The following is a 26,197-nucleotide window of genomic DNA, read 5'->3' as shown; positions in this document are numbered from 1 at the left end:
AAAAACCCAAGCTGAAATATTATTGTTTATAAATGAAGGAAAAGACAATGGTCACTTACTAATATGGTTGTGTTGACTTCTGTAAGGATGGCTGATCCAAGTAGGTAGGAGAAAATCTAGTTCCTTTCTTGTCTACTGCTTCATCAAACAGTAGCATTTTTAAGGAGCAACTTCTTTTTTGTCATCCTTTAGTTCTCAGAGTCTAGGTAGATTTTTCTTGGAAAACCAGGTTTAAGGCATTCTTTAAAGGCATGGTAACTATTTTTTTTAGATTTGCCATATTTATATGTGCATAGTTCATTTCATGAAAATATTTTTTTTAAAAAATTTTTTTAAGGTTTAATGAGACAATAATTTTTTTTTGCAGTTTTCTACTCAGTTTGAAAATGCTTTTCTGGTTGTAATGAATGTCCCTGATCAAAAGTCTAAAAAACCAGCAGATCCAAAAAAGACTTCCAGATAAACTGTTTAAAAATAAGCATTGTATACATTCTATAGTAAATTATTTCCTGTGCTACATACAGTATGTGCAGCCAAGTAATTTTAGTTGAAAGCCATAATTCCTGGACTGGAGCAGCCTGGTTATAGTGAGCCATCTGATGCCAAGCTTTAATGCGCTGTTTGTGGGGCTTCCCTTGAAGATGATCCCAAAGCTGCAGCTAGTGCAAAAACCTAGAGAGTAGGCTGTTGAGTGGCGCATCCTGTAGAGATCATATTACAATTATCTTGAAAGAATTGCATTGGCTGCCAATTTGCTACTGAGCCAAACTCAAGCCAAACTCAAGGGGTTAGTAATAATTTATAAAGCCCTATATAACTTGGGACCTAAATATTTAAAAGGAGTGTCTCCTTTCATACTGATCTGCTTGTGTGTTAAGATTACTGACAGAGGCTTTTTTGGTTGTGTTGCAGCTGTAGAAATCTAGGAAAGGGCCTCCTCTGTGGTGGCACCCTGACTATGGAATGCCATTCCTTCTGAAATATGGCTGGCACCAACTCTTAGGAGTTTGGGGCAGCAACTATGAAGGCCAATTTATTTGACAAAGCTTTGTAGGATATTGTCATTGTTTATCACTATTGATTCTGCTGATGTCTTTACCTACCCTTGTTTATGATATTGTGGTCGTTTGTGTTTTTAATTTATTTTATTGTACTTCACCCTGAAATTGCTTTGCAAAGAACAGAAGGCTTAAATATTTTTAAATAAGTATTTATACTGTGGCTTTGACATGATTTTGCCCGTATTAATTTTGTTTTCATTACTTTGTTACTCTTAAACAGAAAACAGTCAATGTTGTGGCTCCAAGGAGACCTCTTCAGATCCAAACAGAAGCCAAGAGGAATAGATGAAGATAGCATGAGCAGAGTTCTGTGTGGCTTGGATGATATTTCCATCAGTGGGACTTGGAGTAAAATAGAAAGTAATTTGGATAAATATGTAGAGGTAAAACTTAACTGGAATTATCTCCCTAACATCAAAGTAGAAAAACAGTAATTAAATGTTTGTGAAATATAATACTTGGTATTCATATAGCACTTCTGTGTGTTCAAAGCACTTCACATATTTTACTCATGTAAAAATGGGTCAGTATTATTATCACTGAATTACAGGTTGTGGGGGGTAGAAAGAGGCTGAGGCTGAGAGAGAGAGCAGCTTGCCTAAAACGACCGAGTAAGTTTGTACAATCGCTGAGAGATGAGCATCATCAGTATACTGCTGGTAATTAACTGCAAATCCCCAGGTGACCTCTCCAGCTGGTTTCATATTGAAGTTAAATATCATGGTGAACAGTATGAGACCATAGCACTAATGCCAGGGGTTCAAGCAGTAATCCCTCAAAACTACTCACTGGAATAGCTCTCTTAGTCATTATGCTAACCCCTAAAATATACTTAGGGTTATATCCAGCTAAGTTTTACTCACAGTAGACCCACTGAAATTAATGAAGCTAATTTCAACAGGTCTGCTTTGAGTATGACTAACATTGATGCAACCCTTAGTGCTTTCCCATCACATTTTTGCTTGTTTTCACCAATAATAAACCAGAGTTTCCAGGTTTGATTATAACACAGTTGTAGCTCACGTTCTTCATAATGAAGCCAGAGTGGAGGAGCACTTGGGCCCAGCTTCAGAACTGAAGTTTATGAAGTCAGGACTCATTATCCAAATGCATACTTGATGATCTTGCATCTAATGTTAAAGAGATGAGAAAGCAGCAGCCCAGTGTCTGGCATGCATGATAATTACCAAGTTAATAGTCCTGCTAATAGCACAAGGCACATTGAACCAGACAAGAAGCAAAGCACCGGTGTAGTGGCACTATGTCTAGCCTTTGTTTTGTTAACTAATGTGATGGCACTACATTGTGCCGTTGGCCTTTCTTTGTCTGGGAATCTAGAACAGGATAGGTCCAAGCTTAATTGAGGGCAGGTGTCCTTTTGCTTTTATAATCTGAGCTAAAAGTATAGAATCCCTGGTCATCAGCTTTTAAATTCCATCCTGTTAGATGTGCATGTGATGCACCCAGTTGTACCTATTTTTTATGAATGGTACTTTTTTCCTTTTTAGTGTGTGTCAAATAATATGGAAACATTGTGGGCTGTGCCTTCTGAGAGGGTTTTGCGGGAAATGATGACATGAGCCTGTGAGTCAATCATCAAGTTATATGAGTGGTTGAAGTTGGCCCAAAATAATTTGGTACAAGAGGAAAAGGGGTAGTGGCTTCTGCTTCAAATGGTTGGGCCCCAAATAAAGTAAAAAAGAATCTGTTTTAACTCCCCTTAATTTTGTTGAATTGTACCTATTTTCTAGAATGAATTGGAAGACAATGTAGAACAGGAAACCAAGAATGGTATGACACAGGGAGACAAACTTCGTGCCTTAAAACTTCGGAGGCAGCCACGTTCAGCTACAACAGGAGCTCTTAGGTGATCCATTCACATTTCTCCTTATGTTCAGCGAGTGATGGTATTGCCTTGTAGTTTAGCAGAGGGTCTTCTACCGATGCTTTTAAAAACCTGGTTTCCCTGATTTTGCATGTTAGAGTGATAGACTCTAGGCTTTGACCGTTACACTGCATTCTTCCAAGGAGATGGATTTTAGTTTAATGAAGAAAGATGTGTAAAATACCCTAACCCTGTTGAGCTCCCTCCCTGGAGAGACACATTGGACAGGAACTCAGCCTTCATGAGCATGAGTAAAATACTTTTTTAAAAAAAGTTTTTGCTGGACTGGGAGAGGACTCTGGGGAACAGTCTGTTACTTGTTTTTAGTAAACTCCTGTCTCATCAATACGTAGCAATCCCATTGTTTTCTTTAATTAGATTATACACACACACAAGTCTGGCTGTATAGCATGGTAGAAATCTAATAATAAATCCCATGTCTTCAAAGCTTTTGATGTAAAATGCCTTTGATTTTCTAGGGTTGAAGATACGAAACTGCACACCAGATCCAGATCCCAGCCTTTCAGGTATTTGCTTCCATAGTTTACAGAGAAGCCATCTGGGTTACATTTTCATTACTACTTATCAGAGCTTTCACCTTCTGAATGCTTTTCTTCCTTTAATAGTGATTGTCCCTGTAGTTGAGTTTGTTAGAGCCCCTTCTCATGTCACACTTCTTGTTCAGAGAACAGTTCTTGGAATTCACTCCCATTAATAGTCTTGTGCAGCGGGAAAGATTTCATACTACATTTCCTTGCAAGCTTGCCATGGCTGTGTTGAATGCCAGGAGCTGCTTAGCATAATTGTGTCTGACTCACAAGTAAATATGTATATAAATCTTTCATCCTCTTAAAATTATCCCGCACTGGAAGTGATTTTGAGCATCATTCCAATGGGCAAAAATTGTATTCAGAAACCTGCCCTGACTCATCTACTTAATGGCATGAAATGTAATCCTCTGTACAGATAAGTGGGTTTGCAAGTCAAGATCAGTAGGCCTCTGAATGTGATTCTCAGCAATGATGTAGTCATTGAAACCAGCTCTCTAAAGCAGGGATAGGTAACCTGTGGCACTCCACTTATTACTAGAACAAAATTCCCATTGTCTCTGATCCTTGACCATGCTGGCTGAAGTTGATGGGAGCTGGGAGTCCAACAACATCTGGAGGGCCAGAGGTTTCCCCATCCTTGCTCTCTAAAGCCTGTTCCATGCATTGTAATATACATTCTCTTGGCTAGATCTCCATGAGGCAAATTGTCTTTGTGAGCAGTTCCCCTTATGGCTTGATAACAAAAACCTCTGAGTGGGGTGGGGGTTGAACTTCTATGGGTACATGCTACATGAATTATGTGGGAGCCTCCTCATCCAAAAATATTTATTTTGATTTTATTTATTTATAGAAATAATTTATACACTTTTCAATTTAACAAAAGCAACAAGGGGATTAACGTTTTGCATCAAAAACAGAGAATACAAATCAAAACAAAATAGGCAACATTTTTTTAAAGTGGGAGTACAGCTCTAATGGCAAGCAGTACGCAACTAAAATGTGATAGTCAGGGAGCCCCAAATACCTGCCAGAAAAGTACCAGATACCAAAATACTAACAGAGATAGAGTGAGGTAAGCTTCTCTAGGGAGGTAGTAGGTAAGAACCAGCATTCTGAGTGGAGTCTAGAAGAAGAGAACTTGTGAAATTGGTGTTATATTTTGGCATAGCCTGCCTCTTAATGCTTTGGTAGTCCTTGTTCTATGAAACTCCTCTGCAGATTTCAAGCCATTTTAAAGGCACCCTCATGGAGAGTGGACTATGGTACTCTAATCTTGATTTCACTTTGGTATGAATCACTCAGGTCATCCTTGTCCAAGAAAAGGCATGGCTTGCCAATCAGACAAAGCTGGTAAAATGCATTTCTGGCTGCTGTTGCCACCTGAACATCCAAAAAAGCACAGCATCTAAGAATATATCCAGATTGTGGACTTGAATATTAAAGGTGCAACAGACTGTATGGATTAGTCCATACACCAGTTCACAGTGCTTCCATTTTGTCCGGATTAATTATCAGTTTGCTTGCTGAGCATCACTGACTTCAAACAACTAGCGTAGGGTTTCCACTGTCTCCCTGGGATTTGATGGGGATCTGGGAGAAGATAGTTGCATATCATCAACATACTGGTGTCACTGTACCTCAGATCCCCGGATAACCTCCCCTCATAGTTTTGTGTAGATGTTAGATAGATAGATAGATGGGAGATTAAAGGGACTCCTGTGGTACCACGCAAGCCAAAGGTCCCCAGCTAGGGTAGTAGCTTCCCAGCAGCACCTTCTGAAGTCTACCGCAGCATGTAAGTCTAGAACCGCATAAAGCAATACCCCCACATCCCACTCTAGCAAGTCAATCCCAAAGGATACTATGGTTGATCATATTGAAAGCCATGGAGAGAAAGAACCATCTGGAAATCTAACTGTGTGATTGAGTTACAAATGCATTTCTTTTTCACTGAGTTGTTAACAAAAGATTTGGGTTTTTTTTTAAATTTAGAAAATTACCAGGGAAAATCATGTTGGAACCAGCACTAGGAGTCTGCAAGCTGCTGAGTGCATTCCTCTAGCACCTGTTCAAATGTATGGAAACTCACAGAAATGAAGTTTTAAGTGAGCAGATAATATTGCAACTTGACATTCTGTGAGGGAAAATGTTTTCTACTTGTGCAAGAAATTTCTAGAAATGCTGGTTTAAGTGAATTTTTTCTATTTGAATTATTAAACTCAGATCAACATGTTATCTTTTTTGTTCTTCTTTTAGATTAAATACTGCAGCTATCTCTCAGGGGTCCATATCTCCTTTGAAGTCCTCCAAAGTGACGGTAGCTACATCACCTGCAGCAAAGAGAATAAGCAGACACCCTCAGTCCTCAAGCCCAAATTTTAAAAGGTATGCCTTACTCTGTTCTGTCTTTTCATTTTGGGAGGGAGATATGAGAGAGGTTTGAGGAAAATATTGGATCTAACTGCGTTTCTTTTGTTCACATCTTGGTCTTTGTGCTTAAGGGTACTAGTCATTCTAAGACATTGTGGCTTTATCCTATATTTGATATGTTGTTTTGAACTCCTGATTATGGTAAAGTAGTATGATAATCTGGACAAGTGGTCTTGAGTACTAATGAAGCTGTGGCTGTGATACTAAGGGCCCTATATTAAAAGGTCCACATGCAGCGTTTTCTATAGAGTTTTCCCCTTAGAACCACCTTGCAGCTGCTTATAGAAAATAGATAAATGGTAAATGAGCCAGCTAGGAGCCTGAAAGTTCCAAATATCCATGTCCATCTCTTGCACGTGGTTGTGCGTATCATGTTCACTTATTATTCCCAGGTCATTACAACTGTTTCATTATTGCATCAGTCCTTATCTTAAATGCTTTTCCAGTGGTTGTTTCATAGTTTCCATTATGAGAGAGAATGAAGCTGTGTATTGCCATCACTTAATGTTGTTATAATGGTTCTTTGTCATTTACTCTCCCAGTATTTTTTAAAATATGTCTTGCATTAATCATCACGTGTATGTACATTTTGTGTATGTTTTTACCCCGTATGTATTTTCCGTTCAGCATTTCCATAAACTCCAGGCTAGCCAGTTCTCTAGGGAACCTGTATGCTGCTTCAGATGATGCCGAGAGCAAACTGACATCATCGTCCTCTAGGACAGGTTATTCTGTAAATCAAATCTCCAGTCATTTGAATGGCAGTTCACAGCTGCCTGTCAGAAATTACCATGAGCAGAACAACAACCTGTACAACAGGAGCGGCAGTAATGCTACCAACCTCAACAGCTATGCCAATTCTCCCAGCATCCTGACAGACGAGTACAGCACCTACAGATCCTTTACGGGGCTCGCTGCTTCTCCAGCAAGATACCTGAGTCGTTCAATTCCTGTAAGTTCACAGCCACAGCAGCTCTCCCAGGAACCTTACAGAACCACCTTTCAACCAGACCTCTCTCAGAAAAGTTTCTAACAATTCTAGATGCCCCTTTCTGGTCTTTTCCTATTTAAGATATACAAATAACATCTTTGCATTTTTGCTGATATCCTCTAATCAAAACCAATCAGCTCTTTACTTCTGCTTCTTCAGAGTTTGTAATTGAAACAGATTCTTTAACTCTCTAACGTCTTCCACGATTACACCTTTCTTAATTAGTCTGTCCATTTCAAATCACTCATAATAAAATACTGAAAATGTAAGCCTTGCATGGTAGTATAAGATCTTCCTGATTCATTAGCTGTATGTAAAGAAAGTGAAAACAAAGTTAAATAGGGTATAGTGTTATCACCATTAAAAGGATCAGTTACATTTGTAAAAGGATGTAACAGCCTCAAAAATGAAAGTTTTTAACTTACCCAAAAAACAAACCTCCTAACTTTTGTATTTTCCAAAACATTTTTCTTATTTATGGTAGTTCCTATGTGTGAATAAAGTGTGCAAATAAAGTACATACTACTAATGTATAGCATTAAACTTATTTTCATTATATTTTTGAAAATTTCAGACAGATAAGAAGTTGGAAGTCAGTCTATATTTATTTTACGTTCCATAATTATCTTCAAATTTTACCTTAGCCTTTCCCAACCAGTGTGCCTCCAGATGTTGTTGGACCACAATTCCCATATTTCCTGACCATTGCCAATGCTGGCTGAGGCTGATGGGAGTTGTGGTCCAGCAACATCTGGAGGCACACTGGTTGGGAAAGGCTGCCCTAGCTTCTTAGAAAATGGCTTAATGATCTAGTCCTGTGGGAGCTCTCACCTCAAAAGGCAGCACTTAGGATCAGGCTGTAGAATTAACTGCCACTATTAGAGAATGTTACAGTATCTCCAGCCCAAGCCTGCATCCCTGCAGCTACTTTGGCTGGTATGATTTATCTGTCATAAAGGTCATTTTAGTTTAGTGGAGAAGCATTAAAATACATGCTGACTGCTTCCCAGAATTGAGAATTGGGTTTCTTCATATTAATCTGTTCTTGAAAATTTGTATCATCCTGCTGAGAGTGTCCAGCAAACAACATCTTGCTTCACTTTGAAAAACTTTCTCTTCAGAGATAATTATTGAATGGTTTATGAAATCAAACCAACCCCAGGAGTTTATTTTAAAATGTGTTTATAGCAATTGCCATTCTTAAAAAGTGCATTTGTTTTTATATTGACTCTCTTGTGTCAGCGCTTTGTATAAAACACTATAAAATGGCAGCCATTTTTAGAAGGTGTAGAAGGGAGGCACAATGGCTAAAACAGATCATTTCTCAGTGCTTTTCCCTGGCATGTTACTTTAAGTTGCAGATGTTTTAAATTACATGCTGGAGTATTCTGCTATATGATAATGCTGGGGTAAATCTTCTGAGTGTTTGAGAATATAGAGAGGTGGAAAGAAAAAAATATAGCATCTTTTTGTTCAAATGTTAGAAATTATACATAACATTTCTGTGATCTTCATTAAGCAAGATTGGATCAGACAATCAGTTCATCAGAATTTACAGGATGATCCCCACAAAATATGGTGCACAAAGAGTGTAGAGTGCAGCACCAATTTACCAGTATAACCAGTAGAGTCCAGTAGCGTTTTAGCTTGCGTATCAGTGCCAGTCGCCGACCGAAATAATAGACCATCAGCCAAGTCTTTAAGTAAACAAAACTTTACTGTTTTCACACCGTGCTCCGTCTCTTGCTCACCAACCAACTCTATAATGCTTTCCTATTACCCCCACTCCTCTGTGTGCTCATTGAAGCCTTTTTATTGCTGCTTCACTTATCAGTTACAGCTGCAGCCTGACCTTGGGCATTTCTGCCAAGTGCTGTCAATTACCGGCTTCACTGTGTCTTTAACTCCTAACAGTCTTGTCTGGAACTGGCTGTGTTGCCCACCTAAGCCTGACAAAGAGATCTAGTGTGTTCTCCATATCTTCTGTGTTGTTAGAAACTAGACGTACCTAGCCTACATCATCATAGCCCTGTTAGGTAAATGGATCTTTTCACTCGCTACCTGCAACTTACTGCAGAATTTGAAAAAAAGGACTTGACTGCTTATACACCATACCTTTAAAGCACATTCCCCCACCACAAAAGAATCCTGGGAAAGGTTGCTAAGGGTGCTGGACATTGTTGCTCTGTAAGGGGTCAACAAGATCTGAACAGGGTGGTTCACGACAGATGCTATTGGAGGTCACTGATTCATAGGGTCACCATAAGTCGTAATCGACTTGAAGGCACATAACAGCAAGGGGTCAACTACAGTTTCCCGGATTCTTTTTTTGGAGTGGTGGTGGGGAATATGCTTTGAATGTGCTTTAAAGGTTTTGGATATACGTAGCTTATATGAAGAATGTGTGTATGCATATGTGCATGCGTGTGTGATAGAGAGATGTCTGAAATGGGCTGAGGGCCATACTGAATGTATTCATTTCTAAAAGATTATGAAAGTCAGGTACAGATGCTGGTATAAATACTGCATTTGACATTGAATGGCTTTTATTTACTTTGCTCAGAATAATTTCTCTTTTAATGTAAATGCTTTATATAGTTGGAGGTGTCTCTTAATAGGCCTTCCCCTCATTTGCATGACAACTAATACTAGGTTTATTACATTTTATATATAGGAATCTGCATACATAATACTATATTGGTTTTAAATGTAGATAGCAACATGCTTCATATTAGCAATATCATTATAGTAATCTAGCACACACTTTAGGATAAACGTTAGAGCCAATTTAGGTCCTGTATTTGTTGGCAAGAAAGTTGAAAACAAATGAGTTCTATATCAAAGCATTGATCTTAGCCGTAAGTGTGTTGTTTTTTGCTACATCGCTAATTTACTTCACCTAGACTTGGAAATAGCAAAGTTGACTGGAAGGGGAAATGTGTAGATGCAAGAAATGCAGGACCAAAAATTGAGTCTTCATGTAGTCTGTATCCTATTCCATTCTGTTCATCCAAGTAAAAACTAGCGTAGCTCTTCGTTATAGGAAGGTTTCTGAAAAAAATCAAAAGCATATAGAAGGTTATTGTAGCTATGAAGAGTGAAGGAAGGCAAGATTGGCATTTTGGGTTCCAAAACAGAAAAATCTGCCACCTATCTCTGGCAGTTCGTAAGTGGATTTCTGACTTTCGAAGCATTTCTTACTTGTGCAGTATTCATAAGTGCCTATATTTACATAATTGGTATTTGGCTATGGTGTTTTTTCTTTTGTCAAATTGCAGTGAGAAGTTCTAATGTTGAGATACACAGCACAAGTAAGAGCTGATTCACACTTGCAAACTGCACATTTTCTTCACATGTTTATTTACATGGGCACAGCACACAGCCTGCCAGCAGCCATTTCCATGATAATTGATAGGTCTTTCCCTCAGCTGCTGAGGTTGCTATTGAACAATGTGGTGCAAGATGGTGGACGTGTTTTTCTATATAGGTACACACATACATGATCAAATCGAGAAAATAATCCAGGCTTGTATATGTAAACCAGCCTTGGGATTCTGATAACATGGAGTGTATTCTTTGTAATATTTTTTTTTTAAACTTAATCTAAATGTTTTCTTCAAACTAGTGATGGGAGAAGCAGTAAAACAGTAATGTTAGTTTACAGTTCTCGTAACTGAAGCTTTATTACGTTGAGCTTTGGACCATCATAAACTTGTGTAGGCTTGCACACAACTTTCTCCTTGTCAGCTGTCTTAGCAAAATTACTCCTGCAGTTGAATGAGGTCTGTCAGTGTTATCTGCCTTAGCTGGCTTGTGGATGGAAGGGTTTCTAACTTTTTTACCTGGAGGCAAGTCCCATTGACTTCATGGAACTTACTGCCAGGTAAGTAAGCTTAGGTTTGAGATGTACAACAAGCAGTATTGTAGTTAATAGTTGTACCAGTTGCAAGAATGAGCAGGAGTCAAAAATCGTAAGCTGAAATTCACTTTCTCGTATTGGAGAATTCTAAGTTTAAAGGGACAGTGTTAGTACAAATACTGGCAAGTGATAAACACAAACTATGGAACAGAATTTTATGACATCCTCTTAACTTTCTCTCCACCTATCTTTGCTGTTTGCAATACTATACATATTCATTTGTACTTCCTCCTGCTCCTCCCCTTCTCAAAAATGTATATCTAAGATATTTCAATGTGTTCTAAAGTGTTCTGCTATTTCATACAAATTAGCCATACTCCACTCACTTTCTGAACAAAATAAAAAACTGAAGAGTACTTTTCATTGTTGAAGCTAAAATGAATGCAATTAAACAACAATAACTGCAATTTCATCTTATCACTTCCTTAGATGAATTGTAGAGGTGATTATGACTGTTTCCTTTGTTTTAAAGCACTTAAGGCAAAAGGCAGCTAGAATTCTTCATTAGTAACAACAATCAAAATGTGAAGTATTATAGAACAAAATTTGTCCCTTTAAACAATTGTCAGCTGCTCCCCCAAAAAACCACCCAACATTTATCTTTCATTGCCATAACACAAAAGAAGAGTTTACTGTAGTAATTCCATTACTTTTTGTGGAGCATACTGGTGAGCTATAGTATGTTACAAGAAATAAATTCCTTATTTAAAAGCTCCCATAAGCCTAAGTATCCTTCCAGTCCAACCCTACTGTTAATTTCTGCTATGTCTCTACACTGGATGCAACTGGTGTCCTGATACTAAAGCGGAGTAGAATTAGCAGCCATCAGGGGAGAATGTCCCTTGTGTGTCGGTATGAGTTACTTTCCTGGGTTTTGTTGCCTGATAGGAGAGGAAAGACCAGATCAGTTACTCATGCAGAAACACGGGGGTGGGGTGGCGGAATTCCTTTCACAGCAGGTAACTCTTACTCTTTCACACACTAAATGTAAACTTTCTTGGTTGTTAAGATCATAGTGTGCCTCCAGTTTTAAATGGCGATGTGCCTCATTTATCAGACATTTTGGGAAACACAATTTTACCGCTTCTCTTTTAGTCCTCTACATGCCCATTTGTATTGAACTTTTCATGGTGTAAGCACATTACATTTGTTTCTTGGCTATGCCTTAGATCTTTTTAGTCAGTTTTTGATCATAATGGTGTTGGTTTGATATGAAAAAGGTCTGTTGTATGTTGCTTGAAGCTCAATGTGTCTCTAACTGAATCTTAACACTAGTTTTTGTTTCTCACCTGCACAGTCCCTTCAATCTGAATATGTTCAGTACTAAAGCCTTGTTGCTTCGGTGAAATCTGGACAACCCTTAAAAATCAGTTCTCTTCAAGGAGGAGCAATGTTGAGGGGAAAACAACCTGCCCAAGGGGACAAGACCTCTTCATACATGATTAGAGCTAAAGACACTAAAATCTCTGAATACCCAGAGACCTCAGTTAGTGGCTACTACAAATGCACTGGAGTTAAAACTTCTGAATAGTACAGTTTTGTGTACAAGAGCAAGATTTTAAAATTGAGAATATTTCTAATGAATTTTAGCAATATATTTGTAATTATGGTTCTGAATAACAGTGTTATGTGTGTGTGTGTATATATATATATTGAGTAAACTATTTTGTTTATATATGTCTATAAATTGTGTAAAAAGTAGGCTATATTTTGATTTAAGCTTCCCTTTTTTATCCCCAAAATGTCTATTTTTAAATATACTGTTTTACATTTCAAACATTAGCCAGGATCCAGAGAAGGCCATGGGTGCAGACCACTTTTTGCACACACATGGAGGAGAGGGATTTGCTAATAGATGGCAGCCCTTCTCACCTCATGGGGTTTTCACATCCCAGAGGGCCCTTCAACTTTCATAGGGTGCAACGAGGTGCTGCTAGAAGAGGGGAACTGAAAAGTCTGTGTGCGTATTTGGAAGCAACCCATGCATGCCCCTTGATCCTGGCCATTAAGAAGAGAGCTGCTTGCTTGTTTTATTTTATGCATCTATCACTGTGGCTTCAGTTTAAATATTTTTAATTAGTGGGGAACAAGTTACTATCAACCTCATTGTTTTAATTTTGAATGCTAATGTTTAAAATGAACATTTTCAAAAGGATATTGAATGTCTATGAAGTAGGCCTATTCTAGCATCCTGAATTAGTGTCTTTTCCGTGGAAAGGGAAAGTAATTTTAAATAAATAAGTTGTTATCATATTCAGCCCAATAATCTGTTCTACAACGCTGTTCTGTTCTTAGACTTTTATGTTTCTGTATTTTCCTTTCTGTATAACTCATCAGTTCTACAAACTATACTGTATCAGAATGTAAAGCCAGGATTAAATATTTGGCTATCTGTAGTAAGGAAAGAGTTTTGTGCATCGCATGCGCTCTCTGAATTTATAAGAGTTGCACTTCTTTTGATCTTGATTTGATTGACCTTTCACTGCTAGTTGCAAAGATTTTGTTACCGCAAATTTAGATATGGAGGCAGGAGTTGCACATTTTCACTATGGATTGCGGACGGACTGTTAATCTCTATAGTGTACTCTTTTCCTTACACATTCAGCCATGCTGTCCTACTTACTATACCGGTAAATGCTGTTGCTATTGTCTCATGCCATTGAACTATTTCAAACAATGCTTTTGTGACTCTTCACTAGAACCCTTCAAAAAAAGTTTTGAAATAGCTGCACTTCTGATACTCACCTCTGTCTGAGGTAGTGTCATTCAGAATGCAATAACTGCAAAAGTGAAGTGATAACATGCATTTCACTTCTAATTTATATTATGCTAAGAAGAAATTGCACTCATTAACCATGTTCAGATGATCATATCTTGGCTTAATAGGCCACACGCAGCCCCTTTGCTTGTCTCAGCAGTGCAAGCAATCAAACTCAGAAATATCTAACCATAATTTCCTACTTCATTCAAATCGGAAAAACTGTGTGTAATAGCTTCAGAAGATGTCACGGTATTAAATTAACAGTTTGAAGTTAGTTTAATATCTTTTCCTATTCCAAAGCTGGTAACCATGGTTTCCCAGTTCTCTTATTTAAAACAAGACATAAGTACTGGGAATGTGTTTTTATTTTTTATTGGGTTCGTATTGAGGAAAGATAACTATTAATGAGTTTTTTAAAAATATTATTTTGAAGAGAAATTGCCCTAATTATGATGGATAAATTTGATTGCAGCTGTTTCAATCAGTGAATTCAATCTTTTCATTATATGTACATAAAATATACTGTGTATGAGTGAGTGATAGGCAAATTCTAAGGTAATTCTACCTCTATAAAGTTTGACATGTATTTTGTTACTACCTTAGTTACAAGAAAAGTGTACTATTTTTAAAAAGTAGAAATATAAATACTAATAGATAATAAAAGTCAAAATCATGCACAACTTTTATGTCTTTGTTTTAATCAAATGCTTTGATGCCAAAAACTTCTGTTTCAGAGAATGTATTTCAACGACCCCTAGCCTTCTATATCCCTCTTCCCCCGAATTCAAGCCCTCTTTCATATTGGCTGTTACTGTGGATTCTTTTGCTCTTGTAGCTACCGCCCCCCCCTTCTTTTTTTGACTGATGGCCTTTCCTTTTTCTGGATGGCAACTTTATCTTAGTGGGCTTCATGAAGGACTTATTTATTATTTATTTATTTTATTTGTATCGCGCCCTTCCTCCCAGCAGATCCTCAGGGCGGCAAACAAAAGCACTAAAAACACTATAAAACATAATAAAAACAGATATTAAAATACATTAAAACAAAACAACTTTAAAAACATTTTTTTAAGTTTTGAAGATTTTTTTTAAAAAAAAGGTTTAAAAACATTTTTTAAAAAAAGGTTTAAAAGCATATTAAAAAGCAATCTCTGGACTTCTCCCAGAGTTGTTTCCAGTGTTAGTTCTATTCAAAATAGACCCATTGAAAGTAAGGAATATGACCAGTTTTGGTTCATTAATTCGAGTGGGTCTACTCTGGGTAGGTCTTAGTTGAATACAGCCCTCAGTCTTCCTGTTTCTGGGCTACAGCTGAGGCCAGCCTTATTTATTTATTTCCACCCACTGGCAACATCTCTCCTAAGACAACCAGCATTTGTTTTAACTAGTCCTCCTTTCAGTATTGCTGTGCTTCATGTGCACGGATGTTCCTGTTCTCTTGTGTTTTACCAACATACTGGGGATAAACGTGAGAAAGTAGAGTGTTTCCTCAGACAGAGTAGGAAAGCCCTGTACAAGCAGAGCATGGGCAGTGGCGGGTGTCTGGTCTGGAATTATTACAGAAACGTTGGAAGTGGAGATGGAGGGCAAAAGCAACTTTTTAATGTAGATTTGGATGTTAAGTAAATTTATTTTTCCATTAAAGCATATATTATGGAATTCCCAAACAATGCCTTCCCATTTCAGTTTGCTCATAACTGCCTGGCAAACACAACACAGTAAGCCAGGTGTGGGGAATCTTTGGCCCTCCAGATGCTGCTGAACTACAACTCTCATCACTCCTGGCCACTGGCCATGCTTGCTGGGGCTGATGGGGTTGTAGTTCAGCAGCATCTGGCGGACCAAAGATTTACCTGGACTGTGGACTCCCAGCTGCTTTGCTCCTCCCTAGTCCTTTGCTTCCTTACTACACTGAGCTAAGCCACGGTTACTCTCTTCTCTAAGTGTGTGTAAATAGAGCTTTTTGTTTTATATTTTATAGTGAAATGAAATTCTATTTTTTCCTCTGAAACATTTTATACCATTAACAAGATTTCTTGTCTGGCATTTATTTGTGATTTAGTCCTATTCCAGAATCTGATAAAAGGATGCTACTTTTCCAGCAAGGATATAGTTATGTCTATCCTCCCATGGACATATACTCCAAGTTGTTTGTTTATGAAAAGCACATGCCAGGTTTTCCATTATTACTTTTTTATTTATTACATTTATACCCCACCTTTCTTTTCATCATAGAAAACCAGGCATTGTCCCATCCAGGCACTGACCAGACCTGCTGGCCTTATGTGCCTTCAGACCGTAGCCTGGAGCAAATTCATTTCTTGCTGCTGTTATTTTTCAACAATCAGTAAATTAACTAGAATGTTGTGAGTTACTAGGGGACTACTTTTTCAAAAATACACCAATAAAAGGTGACGTTGAAATTTATGCTCAGTTGTTTCCTTCACAACTTGCATTGTATACCTCCAGTATGTTTGCATGTGTGCAAATGGACTGCCTTCAAGTCAATCCCGACTTATGGCTACCCTGGTAAGCGGTATTCAGAGGGGGTTTACCATTGCCTCCCTCTGAGGCTAGTCCTCCCCAGCTGGCTAGGCCCTGCTCAGCTTGCCACAGCTGCACAAGCCAGCCCCTTCCTTGTCTGCAACTGCCAGCTGGGGGCAACTGGGCTCCTTGGGACTATGCAGCTTGCCCACGGCTGCATAGGTGGCAGGGCACGTAATCCCTGAGCCACTCACTGTGGGTGTATCTTTAGCTGGCCCTTTACACCCAGGAGACACAAGTGGGGATTTGAACTCACAGACTTTGGACTCTTAGCCAGGGTCTCCTCCCCACTGTGCTATAACAGCTGTCCACTGTGCTATACCAGTGCTACACCAGGTTGCTGTGTGGAAACCCACATACAAATGGCCACAACTCTCTAAAATTTAATTCTTCCCTGTGTTCCTCCAGCATTGCCCTGAGGCACTTGGATACCTGTATAAGCTTTATTGAGTGGTATAGTGCTTCTATTATAACATTATGGAGTGCCCACACTGATCTTGCTAGATCCTTGGTCTGTCATTTGGACTACTAGTAGGCATCTCTTGAAGGGTCCTGGGTAGCTAACATCATCCATGTGGTTCTACAACATCAGTCTTTTTGTCCCATGTGTTCCTTCAATACCAGAGGTTGCTAACTGCAAATTACAGAGAAGGCTACAGCACAGCTATTCTAACCTGGTGTCAGTAATGCTGTTTTCATCCTCACTGTGTGTGGTCAAATAGCAATTGCAGAAGGACCTTAATGTTGGGACTTAATAGCAAAATAAGATAAAATAATATTACCACGGAAAGTAATCAAAATGAATAAAACTGCAGATAATTTAAAAAGGACAGGACAGAAGCAATAAAACAATCTTGGTGCCCTTAATATTGCAAATGCCTGCTGCCACAAAATTGTATTTGTCTGCTTTTAAACAAGCATCATTGAAAAGGCCAAGCACAACTCCCTGGGAAGGCTGTTCTGTAATCTGGATGGCGTAATCGAAATAGCCCTTTCTCTTCTCCCCACCAACCAAACTTCTGAGAGTGGTGGGTCATAAGACAAAAATGTTGTGCAAAGTTCCCAAACAGGTTTAGTTTAGTTTAGAGAAAGTTTTTAGTTTAGAGAAAAGGCAGGTCAGAGGAGACATGATAGAAGTGTATAAAATTATGCATGGCATTGAGAAAGTGGATAGAGAAAAGTTCTTTTCCCTCTCTCATAATACTAGAACTCGTGGACATTCAAAGAAGCTGAACGTTGGAAGATTCAAGACAGACAAAAGGACGTACTTCTTTACTCAGCGCATAGTTAAACTATGGAATTTGCTCCCACAAGATGCAGTAATGGCCACCAGCTTGGATGGCTTTAAAAGAAGATTAGACAAATTCATGGAGGACAGGGCTATCAATGGCTACTAGCCATGATGGCTGTGCTGTGCCACCCTAGTCAGAGGCAGCATGCTTCTGAAAACCAGTTGCCGGAAGCCTCAGGAGGGGAGAGTGTTCTTGCACTCGGGTCCTGCTTGCAGGCTTCCCCCAGGCACCTGGTTGGCCACTGTGAGAACAGGATGCTGGACTAGATGGGCCACTGGCCTGATCCAGCAGGCTCTTCTTATGTTCTTATGTTCTTAGGTTCAAGTGGGATAAAGTGATTCCTGAGACACCATGTCCCAAAACATTTAGGGCTTTTAAACTTTTAGTTTAGGTTTTCTTCTGTAGGTGGTCAGACAGCAGCATAGATACCATAAATGGCACACATACAACATAAGTTTCTTGTGGCATATCCAAGCAGAAGCAAGAGAAACTACAATCCTGGCTTGTGGGGTTTTTTAGTGCTGTGCTGCTTCCTTGCTTAATAGATTCAAGGAGAAATTACACCCAGGCATGAGTGGCTGTACATATAACCGTAGTGTGTGCTGGACTAGCATTATGCTGTTTTTCAAACTGATAGCACACTTGCTAAATACATAGGAAGCTGCCTTATGCTGAGTCAGACCACTAGTCCATCTAGTTCAGTATTGTCTACATTGACTGGCAGCAGCTGTCATATTCAGCTCTGATGCCAGATCCCATGGAGAAAGCAGTGAGGCAAGGTTCATTAAAGGTTGCTGGACCATGGATAGCTCCAAGTGAGCAACTTGCTCCAACAAAGATTAGGATCAGACTGAGGCCTTTTAAGCCTCAGTCACCAAGACTATCTCCTCCAGGCTCCACCTCCTTAAAGAGAGCTACAGAGCCTTAAAGGACCAATCCTGTGGCCTGCAGAGGGTCACTCCTCCGCTCCATAGCCTCCCTCCTAGTGTACTCCCTGCACTGCTGGACTGATGATATGAGGTAGAAGGCCTCGGATTCTTCAGGCTCAGAGGAAGGTGCTCGTGAGAGTCCAGGCACTGGTAGTCTATATGCCCTGGTGGTCTGGGAGGTTCCTCTGGAGGCTCCTGCCCAACAGACGCAGGTACACTGGTCTTTCTGTGTTCAGCAGTCAGCTCTGAGCTCCAACCTGACCCAGCTCCCTATCTGGTACCCCTGAAGCCTCCGACTCATGCCCAGTTCACTGCTATATTTAGGGGCATGATACTGGTTCTCCAAGATTTCAGACAGGACATTCCCAGCCTTAACTGGAGATGCCGGGGTTTGAACCTAGGACCTTGTGCATGGAAAACAGATGTTCCACCACTGAGCTACAGCTCTTCATTGTCTACGGCTGCTTTTTACTCTTTCTGAAAATGATCCTGAAGAAAGTAAATGATATTTAAAACAGACCCCCCAAAAATCTTGCTATATGGAATTTTGTCTTTCCTTCTAAGTGCAGGGCAGGCTGGTATCTTGGGGAGGGGAAGATGAAGGAAGAGGTGGGAGCAGCACGAAACTGTATTTGTCAGGCTACTATTTCAGAGTTTAAATGCTGTTGCATTTCTTAAAGGGCTTGTAGTTATTGTTGCCCATTATCTTTCTAAGGCAGCATACCAGAAATGACTAATAAATCAAGCTGGCGAGCTCCTTTTTTGAACTAGCAAACCGAAGGAGCATGAAAAGATGGCGTTGTTTAGAGCTCGTGGGTTCAAACCTTGTTCCATGTTCCAATGAACTGTGGGGATGGCAGGAGGCAGTTTTTAACATCAAAAGGCATGGGTGACAAGAAATTCTATTTCATTGATTCACGAAGCTTTCGTTTGTTTGAAATAGCTTTATGAGGTCAGGGCCAATTCACACTTGACATGGCGTGCATAAATGGGCAGCTGTCCTTACATCAGTCTTTGCAATGCCAAATGCTAAAAGCATTAACTGGATATGTGCAGCTGGAAGTGTGTCTGGGAAACTTAGCCAGTTGAGCTTCCTGGTTCAAGTTCAAAGCGAGTCCCTTTAAGTTTACAATGTCATATCAATTGCACCCCTTACGTTGTTTGTAAAATATATATATATATATATATATATTTTTTAATGCAAGGAGATGTGATGGACATTCATGAATTGCATAGACCCTGCTAGTCATGTCACTTTGGCACACTTCCACTGTGTGGTTACAACAAACCATCTCCACAATTATAGCATTTAGCTCTGCAAACCACACTCATATTGGTGCCTTATATCCGGTCAGGTCCAATATTTATTGCTTATGGCACAAAGGCCTTTGCAAAAATGCAAACAGGCTCAAAGGTAAGTCATGACCATTTATAGCTATCTCTGAAAGCACTTTTGCATGGCTCCTTGCAGCAACCAATGAAAAAAGAGATTATACAGCCACGAGAGTAGCTGTATACTATAGCCAGCGTGGATTTTTCGCATTCCGCAATGTTAAATTTAAAATACTCCGCATGCCATTCTGATGCTTCCCATAAGCTCATTTCAAAACAAAACCTTACAAAACTTATAGTCCTGAACTAAGAAATGTTTGCTTAACAACCCTCTAAGTTATGGCGATACACAAAACAGTCAGAGAGAATAGAGAGTTCAAAGTGTAAAAAGAGAGAGAAAAAACCCAGAGCCCTTTTGGACTTTTTTGTCAGAGTTCTCATAATCTGTTGAAATTCATTAAAAATCAGCCATGTTCACAGAGTACCTGTAATCCTATTACTGACCTTGCCCCATACTCTGACCTTTGTCTTCTGCAGTTTAAAAGTTAAAAAATGTCTGGCTGATTTTTAATTAATTTAAGAATTTTTGCATTGAACTCAATGATAATATTAGGCATGCTCAGTAAGAACCAACTGTCAGTGTTCTAAAAGCCAGACTCACAGCTGCTGGGCTTGCCTAACCAGGGGGCCAGACCCACACCAGACTTTGAGTTCAGTTGAGACAGTCCTGGCTTCCCCAAAAGGATCCTGGGAAGTGTAGTTTGTGAAGGGTGCTGAGATGAGACTCTTATTCCACTGACAGAGCTCCAGTAGCCAGACTGGTTTAACAGTCAGCCGCTCTGATTGAAGCTCTGTGAGGGGAACAGGGCATTTCCTAGCAACTCTCAACACCCTTCACTAACTACACTTCCCAGGATTTTTTGGGAGAAGCCATGACTGTCCAGAGTAAAATAAAGGCCTGGTGTGGATGTGGCCAGGGACAGCTTTGGTTTAAATTTGGGAAGGCTACATGTGCCTGCTGTAGAATAAAAAGGTAGGGGGAAACCTGAAAAAAATGATACTGTTCCCAATGTTTTCCTTTTTGAAAGGAAAGGAGCTTCCCCTGTGCCCAGTGCCCACCCACCCAATCTCTTCCCCTCCTCCTCCTTCTACCCTGCCTGCACCTTCCCCTGGTCAGTGTTGGACTACGACCTGGGAGACCAGGGTTCGAATCCCCACACAACCATGAAGCTCACTGAGTGTCCTTGGGCCAGTCAGTGCCTCTCCACCTCAGAGGAAGGCAATGGTAAACCACCTTTGAATACCACTTACCATGAAAACCTTATTCATAGGGTTGCCATAAATCAGGATCAACTTGAAGGCAGTCCATTTCCATTTCAAACATGATTGCACAGAAATAAATCCCATTGAACTCAAAAAGTATGCAAATGATCAAACCCACCCTCCTTTCTCCTCCCTCCTATCCCCTCCCTCTTGCCCCTTCCTCTTTGCCCCTCCCTCCCTATCCCCATCCCCTTCCAATCCCCTCTTCCCCCTCCCCTTCCTCCTCCCCATGGTCAGTGTTACCTATCTTAAGCATGATTGCATGGGAGGAAATACCATTGAACTCTATAAGCATGCATATGATCGAACCTGCCCTCCCTTCCCCCTCCCTTCCCCCTTCCTTTGCCCCCCTCCAATACGCTCCTTCCCTTTCCTCCTCCTCCTCCTCCTCCCCTATGGTCAGTTTTACCTATTCTAATCATGATTGCATAGAAGTAAATGACATTGAATTCAATAAGCATGCAAATGATCAGACCTGCCTTTCCTCTCCTTCCCCTCTCCTCTCCCTTCCTCCTCCCCTCCCCTCTTAAGAACATAAGAACATAAGAAGAGCCTGCTGGATCAGGCCAGTGGCCCATCTAGTCCAGCATCCTGTTCTCACAGTGGCCAACCAGGTGCCTGGGGAAAGCCAGCAAGCAGGACCCGAGTGCAAGAACACTCTCCCCTCCTGAGGCTTCCGGCAACTGGTTTTCAGAAGCATGCTGCCTCTGACTAGGGTGGCAGAGCACAGCCATCATGGCTAGTAGCCATTGATAGCCCTGTCCTCCATGAATTTGTCTAATCTTCTTTTAAAGCCATCCAAGCTGGTGGCCATTACGGCATCTTGTGGGAGCAAATTCCATAGTTTAACTATGCGCTGAGTAAAGAAGTACTTCCTTTTGTCTGTCCTGAATCTTCCAACATTCAGCTTCTTTGAATGTCCACGAGTTCTAGTATTATGAGAGAGGGAGAAGAACTTTACTCTATCCACTTTCTCAATGCCATGCATAATTTTATACACTTCTATCATGTCTCCTCTGACCTGCCTTTTCTCTAAACTAAAAAGCCCCAAATGCTGCAACCTTTCCTCGTAAGGGAGTCGCTCCATCCCCTTGATCATTCTGGTTGCCCTCTTCTGAACCTTTTCCAACTCTAGAATATCCTTTTTGAGATGAGGCGACCAGAACTGTACACAGTATTCCAAATGCGGCCGCACCATAGATTTATACAACGGCATTATGATATCGGCTGTTTTATTTTCAATACCTTTCCTAATTATCGCTAGCATGGAATTTGCCTTTTTCACAGCTGCCACACACTGGGTCGACATTTTCATCGTGCTGTCCACTACAATCCCGAGGCCTCTCTCCTGGTCGGTCACCGCCAGTTCAGACCCCATGAGCGTATATGTGAAATTCAGATTTTTTGCTCCAATATGCATAATTTTACACTTGTTTATATTGAATTGCATTTGCCATTTTTCCGCCCATTCACTCAGTTTGGAGAGCTCTTTTTGGAGCTCTTCGCAATCCCTTTTTGTTTTAACAACCCTGAACAATTTAGTGTCGTCAGCAATCTTGGCCACTTCACTGCTCACTCCTAATTCTAGGTCATTAATGAACAAGTTGAAAAGTGCAGGTCCCAATACCGATCCTTGAGGGACTCCACTTTCTACAGCCCTCCATTGGGAGAACTGTCCGTTTATTCCTACTCTCTGCTTTCTGCTTCTTAACCAATTCCTTATCCACAAGAGGACCTCTCCTCTTATTCCATGACTGCTAAGCTTCCTCAGAAGCCTTTGGTGAGGTACCTTGTCAAACGCTTTTTGAAAGTCTAAGTACACTTTGTCCACTGGATCACCTCTATCTATATGCTTGTTGACACTCTCAAAGAATTCTAATAGGTTACTGAGACAGGAGTTTCCCTTGCAGAAGCCATGCTGGCTCTGCTTCAGCAAGGCTTGTTCTTCTATGTGCTTAGTTAATCTAGCTTTAATTATACTTTCTACCAGTTTTCCAGGGACAGAAGTTAAGCTAACTGGCCTGTAATTTCCGGGATCCCCTCTGGATCCCTTTTTGAAGATTGGCGTTACATTTGCCACTTTCCAGTCCTCAGGCACGGAGGAGGACCCAAGGGACAAGTTACATATTTTAGTTAGCAGATCAGCAATTTCACATTTGAGTTCTTTGAGAACTCTCAGGTGGATGCCATCCGGGCCCGGTGATTTGTCAGTTTTATATTGTCCATTAAGCTTAGAACTTCCTCTCTCGTTACCACTATTTGTCTCAGTTCCTCAGAATCCCTTCCTGCAAATGTTAGTTCAGGTTCAGGGATCTGCCCTATATCTTCCACTGTGAAGACAGATGCAAAGAATTCATTTACCTTCTCCGCAATCTCCTTATCGTTCTTTAGTACACCTTTGACTCCCTTATCATCCAAGGCTCCAATTGTCTCCCTAGATGGTCTCCTGCTTTGAATGTATTTATAGAATTTTTTGTTGTTGGTTTTTATGTTCTTAGCAATGTGCTCCTCAAATTCTTTTTTAGCATCCCTTATTGTTTTCTTGCATTTCTTTTGCCAGAGTTTATGTTCTTTTTTATTTTCTTCATTCGGACAAGACTTCCATTTTCTGAAGGAAGACTTTTTGCCTCTAAAGCTTCCTTGACTTTGCTCGTTAACCATGCTGGCATCTTCTTGGCCCTGGCGGTACCTTTTCTGATCTGCGGTATGCACTCCAGTTGAGCTTCTAATATAGTGTTTTTAAACAACTTCCAAGCATTTGCGAGTGATGTGACCCTCTGGACTTTGTTTTTCAGCTTTCTTTTTACCAATCCCCTCATTTTTGTGAAGTTTCCTCTTTTGAAGTCAAATGTGACCGTGTTGGATTTTCTTGGCAATTGGCCAGTTACATGTATGTTTAATTTAATAGCACTGTGGTCACTGCTCCCAATCGGTTCAACAACACTTACATCTCGCACCAGGTCCCGGTCCCCACTGAGGATTAAGTCCAGGGTTGCCATCCCTCTGGTCGGTTCCATGACCAACTGATCTAGGGAATAGTCATTTAGAATATCTAGAAACTTTGCTTCTTTGTCATGACTGGAACACATATGCAGCCAGTCTATGTCCGGGTAGTTGAAGTCACCCATTACTACCACCTTTCCTAGTTTGGATGCTTCCTCAATTTCATATCTCATCTCCAGGTCTCCCTGAGCATTTTGATCAGGGGGACAATAGATCATTCCCAGTATTAAGTCCCTCCTGGGGCACGGTATCACCACCCACAACGATTCTGTGGAGGAGTCTGCCTCTTTTGGGGTTTCAAGCTTGCTGGATTCAATGCCTTCTTTCACGTATAGAGCGACTCCGCCACCAATACGTCCTTCCCTGTCCTTCCGATATAGTTTATATCCAGGGATAACCGTATCCCACTGGTTTTCTCCATTCCACCAGGTCTCGGTTATGCTCACTATATCAATGCTCTTCTCTAAGACCAAGCACTCCAGTTCTCCCATCTTGGTTCGGAGGCTCCTAGCATTAGCGTACAGGCACTTGTAAGCAGTGTCTCTCTTCAAGTGTCTTTGGCACTTGTGTTTAGGCCTGTGGTAATTTTGCTCTTCTGAATTTATATCCTGTGCCCCTGCTCTCACAATGCCTACTTCTAGGCCTACCCCTTTTAAAATTTCATCATTTCTTTGGTCTTTATCCCAGGGGGGAGGTTTATTCCGAACCGGACCTTTCTCAGCTCCTGTCGGGTTTCCCCCCTCAGTCAGTTTAAAAGCTGCTCTGCCACCTTTTTAATTTTAAGTGCCAGCAGTCTGGTTCCATTCTGGTTCAAGTGGAGCCCGTCCCTTTTGTACAGGCCCGGCTTGTCCCAAAATGTTCCCCAGTGCCTAACAAATCCGAACCCTTCCACCCGACACCATCGTCTCATCCATGCATTGAGACTGCGAAGCTGGGCCTGTCTGGCTGGTCCTGCGCATGGAACTGGTAGCATTTCAGAGAAAGCCACCTTGGAGGTCCTGGCTTTCAGCATCCTACCTAGCAACCTAAATTTTGCTTCCAGGACCTCACGGCTGCATTTCCCCATGTCGTTGGTGCCAACGTGCACCACGACCACTGACTCCTTCCCAGCACTGTCTACCAAACTATCTAAACGACGGGCGATATCCGCAACCTTCGCACCAGGCAGGCAAAACACCTTGCGGTCTACACGCCCATCACACACCCCACTGTCTATGTTCCTAATGATCGAATCACCCACTACAAAGATCCCTCCACCCCCTGGAGATATATCCTCGGCACAAGAGGATAGCTGCTCATCCCCCAAGGAATGGGTCCCTTCTAAGGGATCGTTTCCCTCTTCCTCAGCTGGATGCTCTCCTTCCCCGAGACCATCGTTGTCCATGGTAGCAGGAGACCTATCATCGTTGGAGTGGGACACAGCTATAACGTCCCTGAAGGCCTCCTCCACACACCTCTCTGCCTCTGTCAGCTTTTCCAGGTCCGCCACCTCGGCCTCAAGGAAATGAAGTCGTTCCCGGAGAGCCAGGAGCTCATTGCACCAAGAGCACACCCACGACTTCTGTCCAACAGGCAGATAGTCGTACATGCTGCAGGCGGTGCAAAACACTGGAAAGCCCCCACACCCCTGCTGGCTTCTTACCTGCATAGTTTTGTTTAAGGTTTATTACGTCAGTGGGTTGGAGACTGCGGTTTAGTTGAGGTCAGGGAACAGACGGGCAGATTGGGGGTCCCTGGCCTCCTCGCCCTGCTGCCGAACTCGCTCTGCTGCTTAACTTGCCTTGACGCTTTGTCAGCTGGGGCCTTGATGCTTTGTCAGCTGGGGCTCCCTCTAGCTCGTGGAGCAGGCTCCCTCGCTAGGGTGCTCTGACTTTATATGTGTGGCTGGTTCCTCCCAGCTACTGCTGCCAGCCAATGATGTGTTACTTGAGGCTGATGGCTATCAGCTGGGGCTTAACTCTTTAGTATTCTCTCAGGCTTCCTTCCTTCCTGAGCGAGGGGCGGGGCTGTTTAAGCTTTTGGCTGCTTTTAATCTAATCAAGGGGCTGCGCCTTCCAGGCAAGTCTTTTGTGTTTGTTGTTTTCCCACCTAGAACAGCCTGACCTTTCTTTAACCTAGGGAAACAGAGCTTGTGGTTGTGTTTCAGGAAGGCTAAAGCTGCCCTTTTTAGCAAGGA

The 26,197-nt window shown here is 41.1% G+C and overlaps 1 protein-coding gene across 6 annotated transcripts in view; it reads left to right on the top strand.

The window, feature by feature from the left end:
* CDC14A (cell division cycle 14A) overlaps window positions 1-26,197 on the top strand; it is a 159,437-nt gene that overhangs the window by 79,811 nt on the left and 53,429 nt on the right. The window contains exons 11-16 of one of the 6 annotated variants that reach the window (XM_061633831.1): window positions 1,282-1,444; window positions 2,813-2,928; window positions 3,426-3,473; window positions 5,754-5,882; window positions 6,555-6,879; window positions 12,135-14,246. In XM_061633831.1, the coding sequence (XP_061489815.1) occupies window positions 1,282-1,444; window positions 2,813-2,928; window positions 3,426-3,473; window positions 5,754-5,882; window positions 6,555-6,879; window positions 12,135-12,164 (811 nt within the window). In that variant the 3' untranslated portion in view covers window positions 12,165-14,246. Of the gene's footprint in view, window positions 1-1,281; window positions 1,445-2,812; window positions 2,929-3,425; window positions 3,474-5,753; window positions 5,883-6,554; window positions 7,398-12,134; window positions 14,247-26,197 lie in introns of those variants that run through there. The other 5 variants (XM_061633832.1, XM_061633830.1, XM_061633834.1 and 2 more) reach the window with 5 other exon arrangements.

The sequence above is a fragment of the Rhineura floridana genome, chromosome 6, assembly GCF_030035675.1.
Source record: "Rhineura floridana isolate rRhiFlo1 chromosome 6, rRhiFlo1.hap2, whole genome shotgun sequence".
NCBI classification, from domain to species: Eukaryota; Metazoa; Chordata; class Lepidosauria; order Squamata; family Rhineuridae; genus Rhineura; species Rhineura floridana.
Note: the sequence above shows the minus strand (reverse complement) of the source record. Positions and strands in the feature narration are given on the sequence as shown.